We start from the raw sequence: 16,500 nt of genomic DNA, 5'->3' as shown, positions 1-16,500 counted from the left end.
TGAGGTGAGTTGAATTCAAGTGGTTAAATTGTGACAAGTGATATATTTCAGTTTGCAAAATCACAAGGCGCGTCTCGAAGACCGTCGGAAAATGGTTTGTGGTTTGCAAAATCACAAGACGCGTCTCGAAGACCGTCGGAAAATGGTTTGTGGTTTGCTAAATCGCAAGACGCGTCTCGAAGACCGTCGGAAAATGGTTTGTGATTTGCTAAATCACAAGGCGCGTCTCGAAGACCGTCGGAAAATGGTTTGTGGCTTGCAAAATCACAAGACGCGTCTCGTAGACCGTCGGAAAATGGTTTGTGGTTTGCAAAATCACAAGACGCGTCTCGAAGACCGTCGGAAAATGGTTTGTGGTTTGCTAAATCACAAGACGCGTCTCGAAGACCGTCAGAAAATGGTTTGTGGTTTGCTAAATCACAAGAAGCGTCGTTGGAAATTTGGCGATCCGAGATTTGTGGTGGCCAGTCTGAAAGACCGCTGGAAAAATGGTTTGTGGTTTGAAGAATATTAAACCTCGCCTGGAAGACCGTAATAAATTGGTTTGTGGTTTGCAAAATTTAAATCCGCGTCTGGAAGATCGGTGGAAATGGTTTGTTGTTTAGAAAACTATAAGGCGTGTCTGAAAGGTGACCGAAAAAAATGTATTGTAGCTTGTGAAACTACAAGGTGAGTATGGAAGAAAAGAATATTTTACCGTCTAGAAAATTTCAAAGTCCTGCGAGCATTGATTTTGATTAAAACAAATTTAGATTACATGAAGCCACTTGGAAACGTACATGAGACTACCAGTCGAGCTATTATATAACGAAATCTGAGAGATATGAAGAAATATTCAATGCTGTACTGTTCGAAACTGTTCGGAAAGCCAAATATATTATCTAGAAATTTTTCTTGGAATGTACTGACTTAGTAGCCATAGCGGGATTACCTGTAGGAGCAGATATCTTGGAATTAGAAAAATTAATAAGGTTGCCGGATTTTACAAAGCTATTCGGAAGTTCGAATTCATTATACGTAAGATTAGTTTGGAGTTATTGGCTAGCAATACTAGATGAAGATGAAGAGTAACTTAATTCCGATACCCATACATTAATTAATCTTTCTCATATTTGACACAATAAATATTATTTATAATAGATGGCGTAATCTGTGTAGGCTATTAGACAATATGTTCAACAATAATGTTGGAAACAATGTTTAGCTCATATTCTCTGAGTTCTCCGAGATTTCTCCTTTTTCAATTTTTGTATAGACGTTGCAAGAATTAGCTGCATCAGAACTTCAAAGTGTATAATATTCACATAAGTGTGTGAAACGGGCCTTCTCCAGCCTAGCGATAAGATGCGCGGCAATAAAGTGAAACCACGCTGGAGGTGAATGAGTTCATAAATGTTCGGATTCATGGACTTTCCAGGGCTAAAGCCTCGAAAAGAATAGTTCCTCAATGGCTCTACATTCCATATATGTAACTTGGTCTGCTCTTCAACTTGTTTTTGCATTTCAACAGTTATTAATTGGAGGCTTTTCTACGCCTGATTTTTTTTTTGCTGCTGATAAAATCACGAAAATCGGAAAACGAACCAAACTGTTTTCTAGTTTATGTGAGGATGAATATTGGATCTACGAGATAAAGAACCGGAACGGTAACCCTATTCAATGAGATAGATTTCATTTGAAGTCGAGGTTTTCGTGCGGGGTTTGAAATTAGCAACAAGATAATTCGAAAGATCAAGCTACGCCAAAAACGCTCCGAGTTATGCAATTTCAATTATAAAAGACATAGAAAAAAAATATCAACACAGACAAACGGACATTAATTTGGTATTCGTATTCAGTTTATCGACCGAAATTCCGCTCCAGCTTGGAGGTCTGATCTCTGCGTTGTGTAGTGTCCGACAAACGGACGGAATCTTCCTCATGTTATCTCAATTTGCACCTCGCTGCAAGTTGCGTTGTCATCATTTTATAACGAAACGCGGCGTCACGATTCAAGTATATGGGAGGCGGGTGTATTGTCATTGTGTTTACTGTTGGCGGGATGTTGTTTTTGTTGCTAGATTTTACGACATGGACAAGACGAAACAAAACACACTTTGCCAACGATTAACAGATACCAGCTAACGAATTCCGACAAAGAGCGTAAGGAGATGAAGGTGCTTTCAGAGCGTGTAGCCCGTGGACCTTCGATTAGTTGTTTGGTTGCCAAATAACTACACGCAAAAAAAATATCTGCTGGTCGTTTCCACGTGGAACACACTATTCATTCCTGAAGTTCGGAACTTCGATACTTTGACTCGATACTTCACATTGTTTTAAATGTTTGTTTCAGCGGCAACAGCAATTATCACGTCACGTGTTCAAGTGAAAGTCCTCTGAAGTACCATATAACAATAATGCGCTAATCAAATTTAGTGTCCTGATCTTGAATACATTTTATAATTAGTAGTCTTCAGAACTGCTGTTTCATGATGAATGAGCATTTTTTGGTAAACATGTAACAGAGAGAAAGTTAACAACATTTTTCTCTGGTCCATCTTAAGATGAAATGATTTAGTGTTGTGTTTTTGTTTTTAGTTGTCCGATTTTCAAATCGAGAGATCAGTATCTTTGTTTGCAATAAAAAAACGCTGTTTTAAAATTCAAGGTCAAAATCAATAACACCCTTCTGAATTAAATTAATTTCGATTGTCACCTGACTACCTTTTTTTAAATGATTGTAATTCATTTTGACAATGAAATTTGAAACGGAGATAACGCTTTTTATTACAATTAATTCTGCCACTCACATCAATTGTTACGCCTATTTCGAAAAAAATAAATCCATAAAATTGATTTTAATGACTTGCTTCCCCACAGTCTACGAAGTTTACTCTACCCATTTGTATGATACGTACAATCATTTGGATTCAAAGAGGTATTTAATTACTCTAACAATGTGGTGCTACAGTCAGAGGATTATTAAGGTTTTTACTCGCTGAATTTGAAATCTTGTCCCAACGACAACTACATTCATCGTCTAATCCCTAGTAACTGTTATAAAACTTAAAATGTTACTTGGGATATCAATAGAACCAATCATGAGAACATATTTATGTTCTAGGCAGCGAGTTTTAAAGCATCGTCCACGAAAGTGTGACAAAAAATATGCAGCATTAGATGGAATCATCAATTAATTTGATGCTGCATATTTTCTTTTTTCTCCCACACTCGCGTGGATCCGACGTTAAACAAAAAAATACACACGTGTGCATCCAATCAAGCCCCAAAATCTCAGATCAGGCTCTTCCAAGGTTAAACACGCAAACGACCGTCACCTCACCTGCGTGTGCGATGAATCACGCTTTCATCTGACATCATCGAAACTAACCCACTTCCTGCGCGCGCCAACATAGACCCTAATTACTAATTCGTTAACTCGACTGTAAAGAGCTGACCGCCGATCGGCAGCAGTAACACACTTCGCGTTCGCTGTCTGCTCTTACCCCCCGCGCGTAGAGCACACGCATTGTGGGTCACTGCTTTCCACGGTCAGTAGTTTTGTAATGAACCATGTGCTTAATATGGACGGTGACTTATACGATGCTGGGGCCACCACCACGTGGTGCTGGGGAGGTTTGACCGACGGACGGGTGCTGCCACCTTGACGCTACTACTGCTGGCTGATGAATAGTTGGGCGCCAGTTTTAACGACAGACACTGATTGGTTTAGGATCATCTTTTGCTTCTCCTTTTCTATCTAATTCTCAGCTGCGCTTTGCGAAAAAGCTCGTTCATAATCATATCAATGTGCTTAATATTCGACTGTTTCGAAGGTTTCCCTCCCCATCAGCGTGGCAATCAGGTGGTGAGGAGACGGAGACCATCGATCGAGTCGAATGAGCCAAACCCGTACGTGCGAGGCTTCTAAAACGGTTTTTCTTCTCTTTTTCTTTCCTTTTAAAGATTCGCCTTCAGCGCAGTCGAGCAGCGGCAATCATTTAATTAATGGCAATATTAATGAAAATGATGAACAAAATGCTACCACGCGCTCGCTATCGCCGGCGTCTTCATCGGCGTCGTCTTCGGCCTTCAGCGTCAGCGTCGTGAACGATGGCAAAGTGACCAACAGCGATACTATCAGGTGTTCGGGTAGTAGTAGTGGAATCAATAGCAGCGGCCTGAGCAATTCCAGTGGCGGCAGCAGCAGCAGTAGTAGTAGTGGTGGCAGTACCCGCGGTGAAGAATTACCGAACGGTCAAGGTGCCAGCAAAAAACAGCGCCGATATACGAAAAAGAAACAACAATACAAAAAATCGTCCGCCGGTAACGGAGGAAACAGCAACAACAACAGTAACAGCAAGACACAGAACACCCAGCGCCCATCGTCACCATCATCAGCCACGGCTAGTGACGATTCAACCAACACGCTACAAGAGGATCACCTTGCGCAAACAAATTACTACTACGGCTCGGCGTTATCACCACCTTCCAGCCCATCGAGGAAAGTGATTTCATCTCTAGCTGGTGGCTCCAACGGTCAACCGGTTTCGAATGGTTCCGCACTCCCACCAGCTTCGTCTCTATCTTCATCTTCTTCGCCATCGCAGACCTCGGCTATCAAGATGAATAAAACCACGAGCTACCAAGGTCGCCTGGATTTCAGCGGCCGCACTGGTAACGTTCAGCAACGGCACGACAAAAAACACAATCAAGTAGGAAATACTGGCGTCGGTCATGCGAACTCATCCGTCACTGCCAACGCCGCCACTGCCGCCGGTCCGACAAAACATGCGGTAAACACTTCACCACTCCGCCAGTATGTGAAGCTGAATCTAAGCGAGAATGATCTCGTCAAGTACCTCCGCAAGTACGTGCTCGATAAGGACGTGATGAAACAGCTCGGATTCCCAGTTGAGTACGGCTTGGACATGGATAAAGCAATAATCTATAAATTTTCGCACGACTTCTTCCGACCCGCCGCACAGTTTTACCCCCCGGCAGGGGAAGAGAAGAAACGTGCCCATCATGAGCGGCTAGTAGCGAGCGACAAAAGTGACGATAACGACAGCGGCCAAGGAAGTGGCACATCCTCGCCGACCAATGTGGACGACAATGACGCACTGCTCATGTATCGACTGTCGTCAAAGTCGACGTCACTTCAGTCGCCACTTGGAGACATGCAACTGCAGCCGAGTGAAGAGCGAGAGTGCTGTCGCTGTGGGAAAGGATTCTTCACCACACTGGACGGAGAATACCTCACGCAGGAGCACTGCATTTATCACTGGGGCCGTTTGACGAGGGTTTACAGTGGATCCGAGTTCAAGAAGGTATTCTCATGCTGCAATGGAGATTCCGACGTCAAGGGATGCACAATCAACAAACTGCACGTATGGACGGGTCTACTGTCGGGATTCAATGGCCCATTTGATGGTTTCGTGAAAACAGAACCCTCGCCGAGGAAGTTGAAGAAATTCGAAAAACTGCTGCTGAACAAATTCTACTACCAGGACATGAATGTCGATTGCTTGGAGTTGCAACCCGAAGACACCCTGGACGATGATGAAAACGACGGCATCTATGCCCTCGACTGCGAAATGTCCTACACGGGCAGAGGCTTGGAATTGACTAAGGTGACCGTGGTCGCCGTTGATGGTAGTCTAGTCTACGAGAGGCTTGTCAAACCAGACATTGAAATTGTCGACTACAATACTCGCTACTCGGGCGTAACAGAGGCGGACTTTTCCGACCCGCGCAACTACGCCACACTGAGGCAAGTGCAGAAAGATCTCCTGAAGTTCATCTACGACGATACGATCCTGATCGGCCATTCCATCGAGAACGATCTGAAAGTATTAAAGTTCATCCACAAGACTGTGATCGACACGTCCATTACGTTTCCCCACATGAACGGTTTCCCGTTCCGGCAGTCGCTGAAAGCGCTCACCAAGAGTATCCTGAAGCGCGACATTCAGATGCAGTCGCAGGGAGGCAGCATCGTTGCGCAATCCCATCTTATTCATCAAAAGCAGCAGCACCATCATCACATCAATGCAGAGCTGGCGGAGTGCGAGAGCAGCACCAGCAGCACCAGCCTCAGTAGTAGTAATAGTAGTAGTAATAGTCGGAGTAGTAGTAGTAGTAATAGTGCTAGTAGCAATAGTAGTAATTCAATCGGCCACTGTTCTCTCGAGGACAGCCGGGCCAGCCTAGAACTTATGCTTTGGCGCGTACGCAAGGACAAAGCGGCTTATGACAATATCTGGAGTAACAACATCAGTTGTTATCGAATGCAGAATTAATTAGAATGAAAATTGCTGTGATTATACTTTTTTTTTAATTTATTAATTTTAAACCGTCCGTCTCGTGCGGAACATCACGAGTAACACTTGTTGTAGATGGTTACTTAATTATGTGATGAATAAAAGATACTGAATAGGGAGCTATTTTTTCCTCACTTTACTTGTACGCATTTTCATTGGTATTCACATCCCCATGTCCCTCAGTTCAGTTGACTGTTCACGTATTACATAACACGATAGTTGACCTTTGAGCCTTCCTCTACATCATTGGATCATTTGTGAATCAACCCATCAATAAGTTATGAAAAGTACAAAATTTCTTCGCACTTATCTTTCATAATTTATTTCTATTCCCTGTCGACGAGTTGTGTTTTGGAATATCAATCCTTTGCTATTCGCTCTATCACTAATCAAAAAAAGTTAGAATCCCAAAAGAGCTCCTTCTTGTGACTAAAAGAGCTTAAAGGGCCGTAGCCATACACTTTTTTACGACCTTCGATAGATAAAAATCTTGTCATTTTCATACGCTCCAAACAAAGGGGCCGGGCTTGAAAAGTTCAGAAAAATCCCTAACGTAAATAGAGTATCCCTCGTAACTTAAAATTAGTCTAGGTTTCAAGTTCATCTTGAGTTGAACCAACCCGGAGACTAATTAGCTCGATTTTTGGTTCCCTTTTAGCGTATTTTCTAAAGAAAATCATTCTATACTTCCCGGCTTAAGTGTGTATTATTGCCGCCCTTTGTGAGGACCGTGAATGTTCCACTGCTCACTTCTCAACATTCTAGGGTTGAATTTGCGTATGAGACCAAGCTGAGGGAATGCAAACCAGAACGGTTGGAAAGCAATAAAGCATACCAAGTTTCCATCGGAACGTCAAGCCTCTTACATGGCTCTATTCAAGCTTTAGAAGAATATTCAAATTTTAAAATAACCTGTTCAGCTTTTGCTAAATCACGAAATATTAATTCCGTTTCCAGTTCCTTATTGGCAAAAGCAGATGTTGTGATGAGATTTTGAAATAAAAATCTGGATATTATGTTTTTGCTCCTATGGCAAGTCCGCTTTCAATTTGAATATTGGTTAAATGTGAAGCGGGAAACAAATCCATTCTATCAATTCGCCTATTGGAAATAGCGTATGAAGGGCAAAACTTTCCACAACATCACACCCAGTAATTTGTGGTTCATGCAATTCCGAATGGTATCTTTTACTGCACGTGTTGTTGTTATTGTGTTCGGAGTTATGTGAGGTGTTAGGATAATATCACTCACGGTTGGAAATTAAGTACAAAGTAAAGACTTATTACAGCAGAAGGTTAGTTTACAGAAACGAAGAACGATTCCAATATTTTCGTTAAGGTTTTGTAAACATCAACACGCTGTAATTGGAATCACTGTTTAACTGTAAATTGAGAAGAACAGGAAGATAACAGGTACCGGGGATTTGTTCATGTTTAAACACAATTAAATTTTTGAGCAGATCATCGCTGGGAACAGATGCCGTAGGCATTAGCACGCACGGTAGGTGTAGTTTCGATCTTGATTGGCGTTCGGTCGTAAAGTGTGTACACGTGAGGGAAGCCACATCATAAGGCAGGAAAAATAAAGAAAATCAAAATATACAAACTAAAAAATAAGTTACTGACTAAAGAAACTGGATAAATTGAAAAAAGAAATGGTATTAAAAGTAAAAACGGTATCAGAACGTTAATTACGAAAGAACAGCCAACCTATATTTTTAGATCTGCCAAAGTCACACGTAGAAATGAAAATTATCTGATGCAGAGGTTTCTCAACCATGATTCGCTATAAAAATGTTTCAAAGAAAACTCAGATAATGTAGCGTCAAGTTGTTATATGTAGTACGTGAAACCTGGCTCTGGTCTCGATCAATCCATCTGCTCAGTTGGGCAATTCCGCTTTCTTGTCCCCATCGGATACGGATCGTTGTCGAGAACCATTTTCACCTGGCTTCTGTTCGACATTCTGGCGACGTGCTCGGCCCCTCACAGTCGTCCGATTTTCGTGACGTAAACGATGGATGTTTCTCCCAACAGTTGATTCATCATCTACGTACTGTGCGCCATTTATCCCACCATTGTTGCAGGAACAAAGCACTTTCCTTTCGAAAACTCCAATTGCACGTTGGTTCTCCACGTGCATCGTCTAGGTCTCGTGTCCGTACAGGACTACCAGTCTAATGAGCATTTTGTAGATAGTTATTCTGGTACGTCGGCAAACTCCATTCGATCGGAGCGTTTTTCGAAATCCAAAGTACGTGCGATATCGTGCCAGGATTTATTTAAAGGGTGTACGGAATCAAATTGCATCACTTTCAAAAGTCGATAACAGTTCGCCTTCTGGGCTGATTTTAACGAAATTTTGTGGAAGACGGCTTCAGCATGTGTTATTCACACTGCGTGAGTTTCATTACGAAATTTCCAATAGTTTATAAAATACAGCCAAAGGAACAGGGCGTGTGCAAATAAATCTTGCGCATTCACCTCCATATTCCACATCTTATAAAAAGATGTTAGTAATACAATTTTGTGCCTATGATCCCAAAATCACCAGAATTGCGGCCGATCGAAAGATACTGATCGAGAATGAAAACACGAGCTTCGGAAGCCTCCAAAATTGATCATTACGGAACATAAAATGTTGATTTGGCCTTTAACCCTTTCCCGACCACGACTTTTTTCAAAGTTTTCAATAGGAAGAAATCATCTTTGAGAAAAATGCTAGAACAAAAGTTATTTGGCCTAGCCAAAATTAGTGGAAAACGAAAAAAAAAGTTTTTGATTGTAAAGCAATAGTTAATTGATTGTTTTCAATAGTTTCACTATTTGTGCTCAAAATTTATTATTTTTGCAGTCTAATGGAACCATAAAGATGTGTCAAATATTCCTTTTTGTTGTTGAAACAATTCGATGAAGGTTAGAAGGTGCAAAATTCGATGGTGCTCCACAGACACCATGGGCGGGAGAGGGTTAACATCAACATTTCGTATTGGTTTATAACTCCAACGTTAACATTTTCGATTATCCGACTAATACAGGTAAACTTTCCAACAAACTTTCTTGCTTCTATAGTAAAATACCTAAATCAGAAAAATTAGTAAAGCGCTGAAATCCAATTTTGGACTGATATTTGTCAGATTTTGGGAGAGCATTAATTTTTTGATTTTTTGTTTTCGATTTTTATAATAGTTAGAGCCGTCAAAAAATATGGTTTCTTTGGAAAAGTTGACTTTAATCAGGTTAAATAATCGACTGAGAGAATAAAATTAGTTATTTTTTTTTGTTGGGATAGATTGCAGGATGAAAAATGTTAGTTAAAGACATGTACAAAATCTTATAAGTTCATTTAAGAAAAAAGATTCAGCATTTGGATGTATTTGAGAATTACAGTGAAACAGTTATACGTAGTCAAAGCTTACATATTGTGAAAATTTCATGACAATCGGTTGATAGGCTAATTTTTGGCGAGTAGTTCAAAGTGATGCAATTTGATTCCGTACACCCTTTATTACAAGACTAAGGCCGGAGTAGCCTGTGCAATACATAAAAGTCCGCAAATCGTCCTCCACCTAATCGATCCACCTTGCCCGCTGTGCACCTTGCTTTCTTGTTTCGGATCGTTGTCGAGAACCATTTTCACCGGATCACTATCCGACATTCTGGCTACGTGCCCGGCCCACCGCAGTCTTCCGATTTTCGCGGTGTGAACGATGGATGGTTCTCCCAACAGCTGATGCAACTCGTGGTTCATTCGCCTCCTCCACGTACCGTCCGCCATCTGCAACTCCCAGTGCGCGTTGGTCCTCCACGAGCATCGTCCAGGTATCGTGTCCGTAGAGAACTACCGGTCTAATAAGCGTTTTGTAGATAGTCAGTTTGGTACGGCGGCGAACTCTATTCGATCTAAGCGTTTTGCGGAGTCCAAAGTACGTACGATTTCCTGCCCTGATGCGTCTCCGAATTTCTCTGCTGGTATCGTTATCGGCGGTCACCAGTGAACCCAAGTACACAAATTCTTCCACCACCTCGATTTCGTCACCACCGATATTGGCGACACTGGGTGGGTGGCTTACATTGATCTCTCTTGAACCTTTCCTATCATGTACTTCGTCTTCGACGATGACTAGTGCAATCCGTTTAGCTTCACTTTTCAGTCTGATGTAGGCTTCCTCCATCCTCCCAAAGTTACGTGCCATGATATCAATGTCGTCGGCGAAACCAAATAACTGGACGGACTTCGTGAAAATCGTACCACTCGTGTTAATCCCTGCCCTTCGTATTACTCCCTCCAATGTTGAATAGCAGACACGAAAGACCATCACGTAACCCTCTGCGCGTTTCAAAGGGACTCGAGAATGCCTCTGAAACTCGAACTACGCACATCACCCGATCCATCGTCGCCTTGATCAACCGTATCAGTTTATCCGGAAATCCGTTTTCGTGCATTAGCTGCCATAGCTGGTCCCGATCGATTGTATCATATGCGGCTTTGAAGTCGATAAATAGATGATGTGTGGGCACGTTGTATTCGCGGCATTTCTGCAATACCTGACGTATGGCGAACACCTGGTATGTGGTAGGGCGTTCACCCATAAATCCCGCCTGGTACTGCCCCACGAACTCTCTTGCAATTGGTGTTAGTCGGCGGCATAAAATTTGGGAGAGTACCTTGTAGGCGGCGCTCAGCAATGTGATTGCGCGGTAGCTGCTACAATCCAGCTTAACGTCCTTTTTGTAGATGTGACACACGACACCTTCCATCCACTCCTGCGGCAAAACTTCATCCTCCCAAACCTTGGTAGCTACCCAGTGCAGCGCTCTAGCCACTGCCTCACCACCGTGCTTAAACAGCTCTCCTGGTAGATGGTCAGCTTTGTTGTTTTTCAGCCGGCCGGTCTCCTCCTGGATATCCTGAAGATTCGGAGCCGGAAGTCGCATGTCCTGCGCGCGTGCTCCTAGGTTCAATACCATACCGCCACCGTTGTCTGCCTTATCGCCATTCAGGTGCTCTTCGTAGTGCTGCCGCCACCTTTGCATCATCTCACGCTCGGTTGTAAGAAGGTTCCCGTTTATATCCTTACACATATCGGGCTGTGGCACGTGGCCCTTACGTGAACGGTTCAACTTCTCATAGAACTTTCGTGCGTTATTAGCGCGGTACAGTTGCTCCGTCTCTTCACGGTGTTGATCTTCCTGCTGGCGCTTTTTCCTACGAAAACTCGAGTTTTGTCTGTTCCGTGCCCATTTGTATCGTGCCTCGTTCGCCCTCGTGCGGTGTTGCAGCAATCTCACCCATGCAGCGGTTGCGGTGCTTCCAATGGCGGATCGACTATCTCTCCAGCCATCTTCAAGCAGCTCTTCCATTGGGAGTGCCACTTCCAGCTGCTGCGCGTAGTCTTGGGCTAGTCTACTGCGTACGTTCGTGATGTCGGAGAAGAATTTATTGTCGATTAGAACGTGGTCGATTTCGTTTTCCGTTACTTGATTAGGTGATTTCCTTAAGTGCTTAAGTGCTTAAGTATTCAAGTTTAAGGCCAGTCACCGGCCTTTAACTTGAATACTAAAGGACATTGCTTCTGGAATCCAAAACTAAATGCACTAGCGTTTTCAAAAGCAACCAAACAAAACACAAGCCGCGCACAACTGTCATTTTTATCATTCAACGCATGCTGCGCTATAGAAAAGCTGGGATAATAAAAATTACAGTTAGCGGTACTCCCGTTATGAATGGGGTGCCTTTGAAAACGGGAGTGCATTTAGTGTTGGATTCCGGAGGTCTTGTCCTTAAGAGCTAAACTTACTTTTTTAACAATATGCAAATGTTTCTAAATCTGTAGGGGTTTTTCTTCAAAAACAGGAAGGTATTTATAATGAAAGTATATTTTATTACGAGTTTGTGAGTTTTGAGGTACTTTGTACCATCCCATTTATTGCAAATCGTGGTGAGCCAAAGTTATAAATCATTCAGGTTTGTGGTGTGAATACATTGACTTTTTGAATTGAATTCTGTCGTTAAATCCAAGGATGTTATGCGTTCGATCATTTAGTAGTTTACCAATATCTCAATCCAGAAGCTGAACTTTAAAATGTATTGTATGGTCGACTTCTAGTGCGAAGGTTTTTGTACAACTCTGTCTAATGATTCGTTGTTTGAATTCAATTAGTAACGGAGTTATAGCGCTTGTTGCAGTAATTTAAACTGAATGATTGTAATTTTGTTATCATTTAGTTTAAGTTACTTTAACTATAGCTATAACTTCGTTACTGGTGGAATTCAAACAACGAACCTTAAGACATAGTTGCAGGGAAACCTTCGCACTAGAAGTCCACCATACTACACATTCATTCAGCTTTTGAAATGAATTATTGACAAACTACTGAATAATCGAACGTGAATTACTAAATGATCGATAACATTCTTGGTTAAATCTTGGCAACTCGTCCCTTATTTTTAACATAGCATTTCGAACGAAAAATCCATCGTGCTGGTATTCAGTCGGTTTCTAACCTTAGTTCTAACTAACTAAATTCGAACTCTTTCAAGTTAGTTTCCATTATTAAAAAAATTCATCAAAATTTGTTCTTATACCTCATTCGAATGAAGTATGAGAACAAATTTTGATGAATTTTCTTAATAATGGAAACTAACTTCTTAAACTCAGGGCTTACCGATATGAAGATACTAAGGCTTTGTCATGGGATCATTGAGATGATGAAGGATGTGCTGGGCAGTTGAATTATTGTCGCATTTCGAGTGGAACGTAAAGAACGTGATTAACTCCGAAAAACGATCAATATTTAAGCGATAGTCATCTGGGGGCTGACCGGGTGAAAGCAACTTTATCGGCCAAGATATCGTTTTGTAGTATCGACCAAAAATGAAAAAAAAAACAGAACACTAAAATTCAAAATGCACAAAAATCTTTAAAAATCTTATTTCTTCAAAAAATCTTTAATCTTTATATAAAGATATATGTTTATATAAAGATAAATATTGAAACGTCTTTATAAATAAGATTAATCTTTATATGTGGCAACACTGGCGGCAAAACCTTATCCTCCCAAACCATGGTAATTACCCAGTGCAACACTTTATCCAGTGTGTATGCCCACAATTTTTATTTGCATTGAACGCCCAACGCCAAGTGGAACTTCCTCACAAAGAAAACACAAGACTAGAGTTTTCTTTACCCTATGGCGGTCTATTGACTGATACTTCTGCCAGCAACTGCAGCTCTCTTATATTTAAACAACAAGTATCTATAACAATATTCCTTGATATTACAAAAGAGCTGATACATCTAACTGGTGTATAGTTCCTGCTTATCTTCCGTCTACAACGATGAATTGCACACTATCCGATACATATTTCAGCATTTCTCTACACAGCCTGAAATATTTTGTAAATTTACATTCATTTTGATGCACATATTTGAAACATAAAAAAGGACGCAAATATGAAAGTTTTAATTTTAAATCTGAATTGATTAAATTGATTAGTTCATTGATTGATGTGAAATAGTTTAAATAAATCAAATAAAGTATATATTTGCTTTTCTTTTTTATTTTATTTTGCGTTTCTATTTTACGCGCAATTTAATTATCATTTGAGCACGCCTCGTTAATCTTCTCGGCCCTCCTAACACCGAGCTAGTCATCCTGAGCTCTTCGTCCCCTATGTTTATGTTTTGGTCCGAGTTCCTTCAGGGCTTCTGCTGGCCAGCTTCTGAATGTTTGGATTAAAGCTCTTTTTAGACTTTTGCTGACCTGCCCCGATAAATTAACGCAGTCAATTTATGATCCCACGTTATATATAAGTCACGCGACTTATATATAACCGATTCATGGATCCAGTACTGCGATTACGTCAAAAATTAGTTACTTAATTAGTTGGTCTTTGATAATGTCTTTGGGATTAGTTTATCGACACTAAATTGTAGATCTGGAACCATTTCTGGGCCTATAACCTGTTGATGAATAGGGGGAGCTGTAACTGCTGGTAGAAGTATCAGTCAGTAACCTGCAATGGAGTATAGGGAACTCTACTATTGTGTTTTCGTTGTAACTCGTGAGCTTATGGTCGCAGTTAGATTCCACTGCGCATCTTCCGTCTACAGCGAGGTGTCTGATACTACCTAGTATTGTCACAGAAAATACGCTGCTTGAATGAAAACTTAGAAATGGTCTAAATCCAATATATAATACAAACAATCAAGCTTACTTCGACGGACAGCGAACGCGTCTTTCGAACTCGGCGAAAATTTGTACCAGAAACCCTTCTTTTCGATACAAACGCAAATACTATTTGCTTTTTGAAGTCAAACCAAGGATCGATTTAAATTGAAATTAGTTTTAATTTGAATTCTGTATCATCTGGCTTTTCTTAAATATAAACTTCACCCCTAATCTTCGAAAAAAAAACTTTTTCAAAACAAAAAACTAATGTTTTCAACAACATCGAAAATTCCCGGGATTTCCCGGGATATACAAGAATTTTCATCCCGAATCCCGGGACAGCAAAAATGGCCGGGAAATGGAAACTCTAACTTCGACGCGTGTTATACACCGTTTAGATTTTTTTTTGTGGGTTTGTCGCGGATTTACCCGTGGTTTCGTCGAACGTTGTCGCGAAAATCACGGATTTGTTATTACATTCTCGCGAAAACCGCGGTTTCACTCAATTTTATTTAAACATAAACTTAACATGTCAATTATGTGGGCGTTAAATAAGGAATCCGACAAGATCCAATCACATGGTATTCGAATAACCTTTTAGTAATTGAATGGATGTTGGTTTTATAAGTAATATTCACACCTGCAACTGCCGGAACGGAACTGATAGCAGATGTCAATTTTACATTTGTCGGTTCATCGATAAAGAGGTTTTTTTGTTCCCCGAGCTTGCTTATTGACTCGCCTTTTTGTTCCATTACCTGCGCTTCAAAATGCTTCGCTGTTGTTATAGGGGAAGAGGCCCCAAAACGCCCCCCCGATGCAAAACGCCTTTTGTGGTTTCCCTCATATTTACCGTCATTAATATGTCCGTAACAAAACTAGATCTAAAATTATGTAGGATAGGCGAAGAAAGTTTCTAAATAGTGCATGGGAAGGTCGGAAAAACCGAAAATTTCCACATTTTGAAGAAACATCTAACATTTTGGCGAGGCAAAACGCCCTAGTGGCAATAACCTACAAAGTACTTGCGTCTCCACGGACTATCCATACTAGAATGCTGATTCGCCGACGCGTGGTACTTTGTTCCCTAGGAGCCGCCAGCTGAAAGGCGTTTTGCCTCATGAGTTTTCCGGCAACAAAATATCACCACTTTTTTGAAATGTGAATATTATCAATATGATTGAGATTTTTGACAATTTTTGAATGGCATCAACTAGCTATCTTGTTTAACTGATGCATAATGTAAAAATACCCATGAATAGCGCTACAAATAAGACAATAGAGCAGTGTTTGCTTAGCTAGGGCATATTGCCCCCCCTTCCCCTATCCATTGCAAGTTGGTTCGTAATTGCTTAGTTTGCCAGTTGGTTAAAGCACCAGTCTAGCGTACTGTAGGGTCATGGGTTCGAGTCCCATCGAAGGGAAAGTGGTTACCTCCAATACATTTTCCAAATCAATATCTTCCACATAACGTATATATTCACATATGAGTTTTCATAACATTGTAAATTTTTTGTCGTGGATTTGTTTTTACAGTTGCGGATTTCATTTTGCTAGTCACAGAACTACAAATAAACAAATAAACTCGCGGATTGAAATCCGACTAGTTTGTAATAACCCTGTATGTGCAATCGTTCGTGATATCGAAGAAGAATACGCATTTTCAATCACTAACAGCAATAACACCAAACTCAGAATCTTGCGAGAAAACTTCATTGGCCATGAATTTGCTACAGTCACAATACATCCTTTTACTTACTTTCGAATAGAATGGTGATCCATACGAGAACCGATTTATCTTTAATAATGTGCAACCACTCAATAGTTTGAATCTTGACTTAAGGGCTAAACGGCATTCGGCCAAATGGCCTAACGTCAAGTAGGACACAAAGACAAACTGCCACTCTACTATTGAGAAACCGATAACTGTCTACACACTGAGTTGTGTTTATAGTATTCGGCAGGTATTCCCGGCAAGCTGTTGCGCTTCGGTACACACTTTAAAGCCGCAATTGTATTTTTTA

General features: G+C 41.0%; 1 protein-coding gene across 2 annotated transcripts in view; it reads left to right on the top strand.

The window, feature by feature from the left end:
- LOC134205448 (uncharacterized) overlaps positions 1-6,441 on the top strand; it is a 118,231-nt gene extending 111,790 nt beyond the window's left edge. For both annotated transcript variants that reach the window (XM_062680691.1, XM_062680692.1), the window contains exon 3: positions 3,946-6,441. In XM_062680691.1, coding sequence (XP_062536675.1) covers positions 3,946-6,281 — 2,336 coding nt within the window. In that variant the 3' untranslated portion in view covers positions 6,282-6,441. The remainder of the gene's footprint in view (positions 1-3,945) is intronic.
- Positions 6,442-16,500: the final 10,059 nt, after the last annotated feature.

Source organism: Armigeres subalbatus, chromosome 1, assembly GCF_024139115.2.
Source record: "Armigeres subalbatus isolate Guangzhou_Male chromosome 1, GZ_Asu_2, whole genome shotgun sequence".
In the NCBI taxonomy this organism is placed as follows: Eukaryota; Metazoa; Arthropoda; class Insecta; order Diptera; family Culicidae; genus Armigeres; species Armigeres subalbatus.
This window is presented reverse-complemented; position numbering and strand designations above follow the sequence as displayed.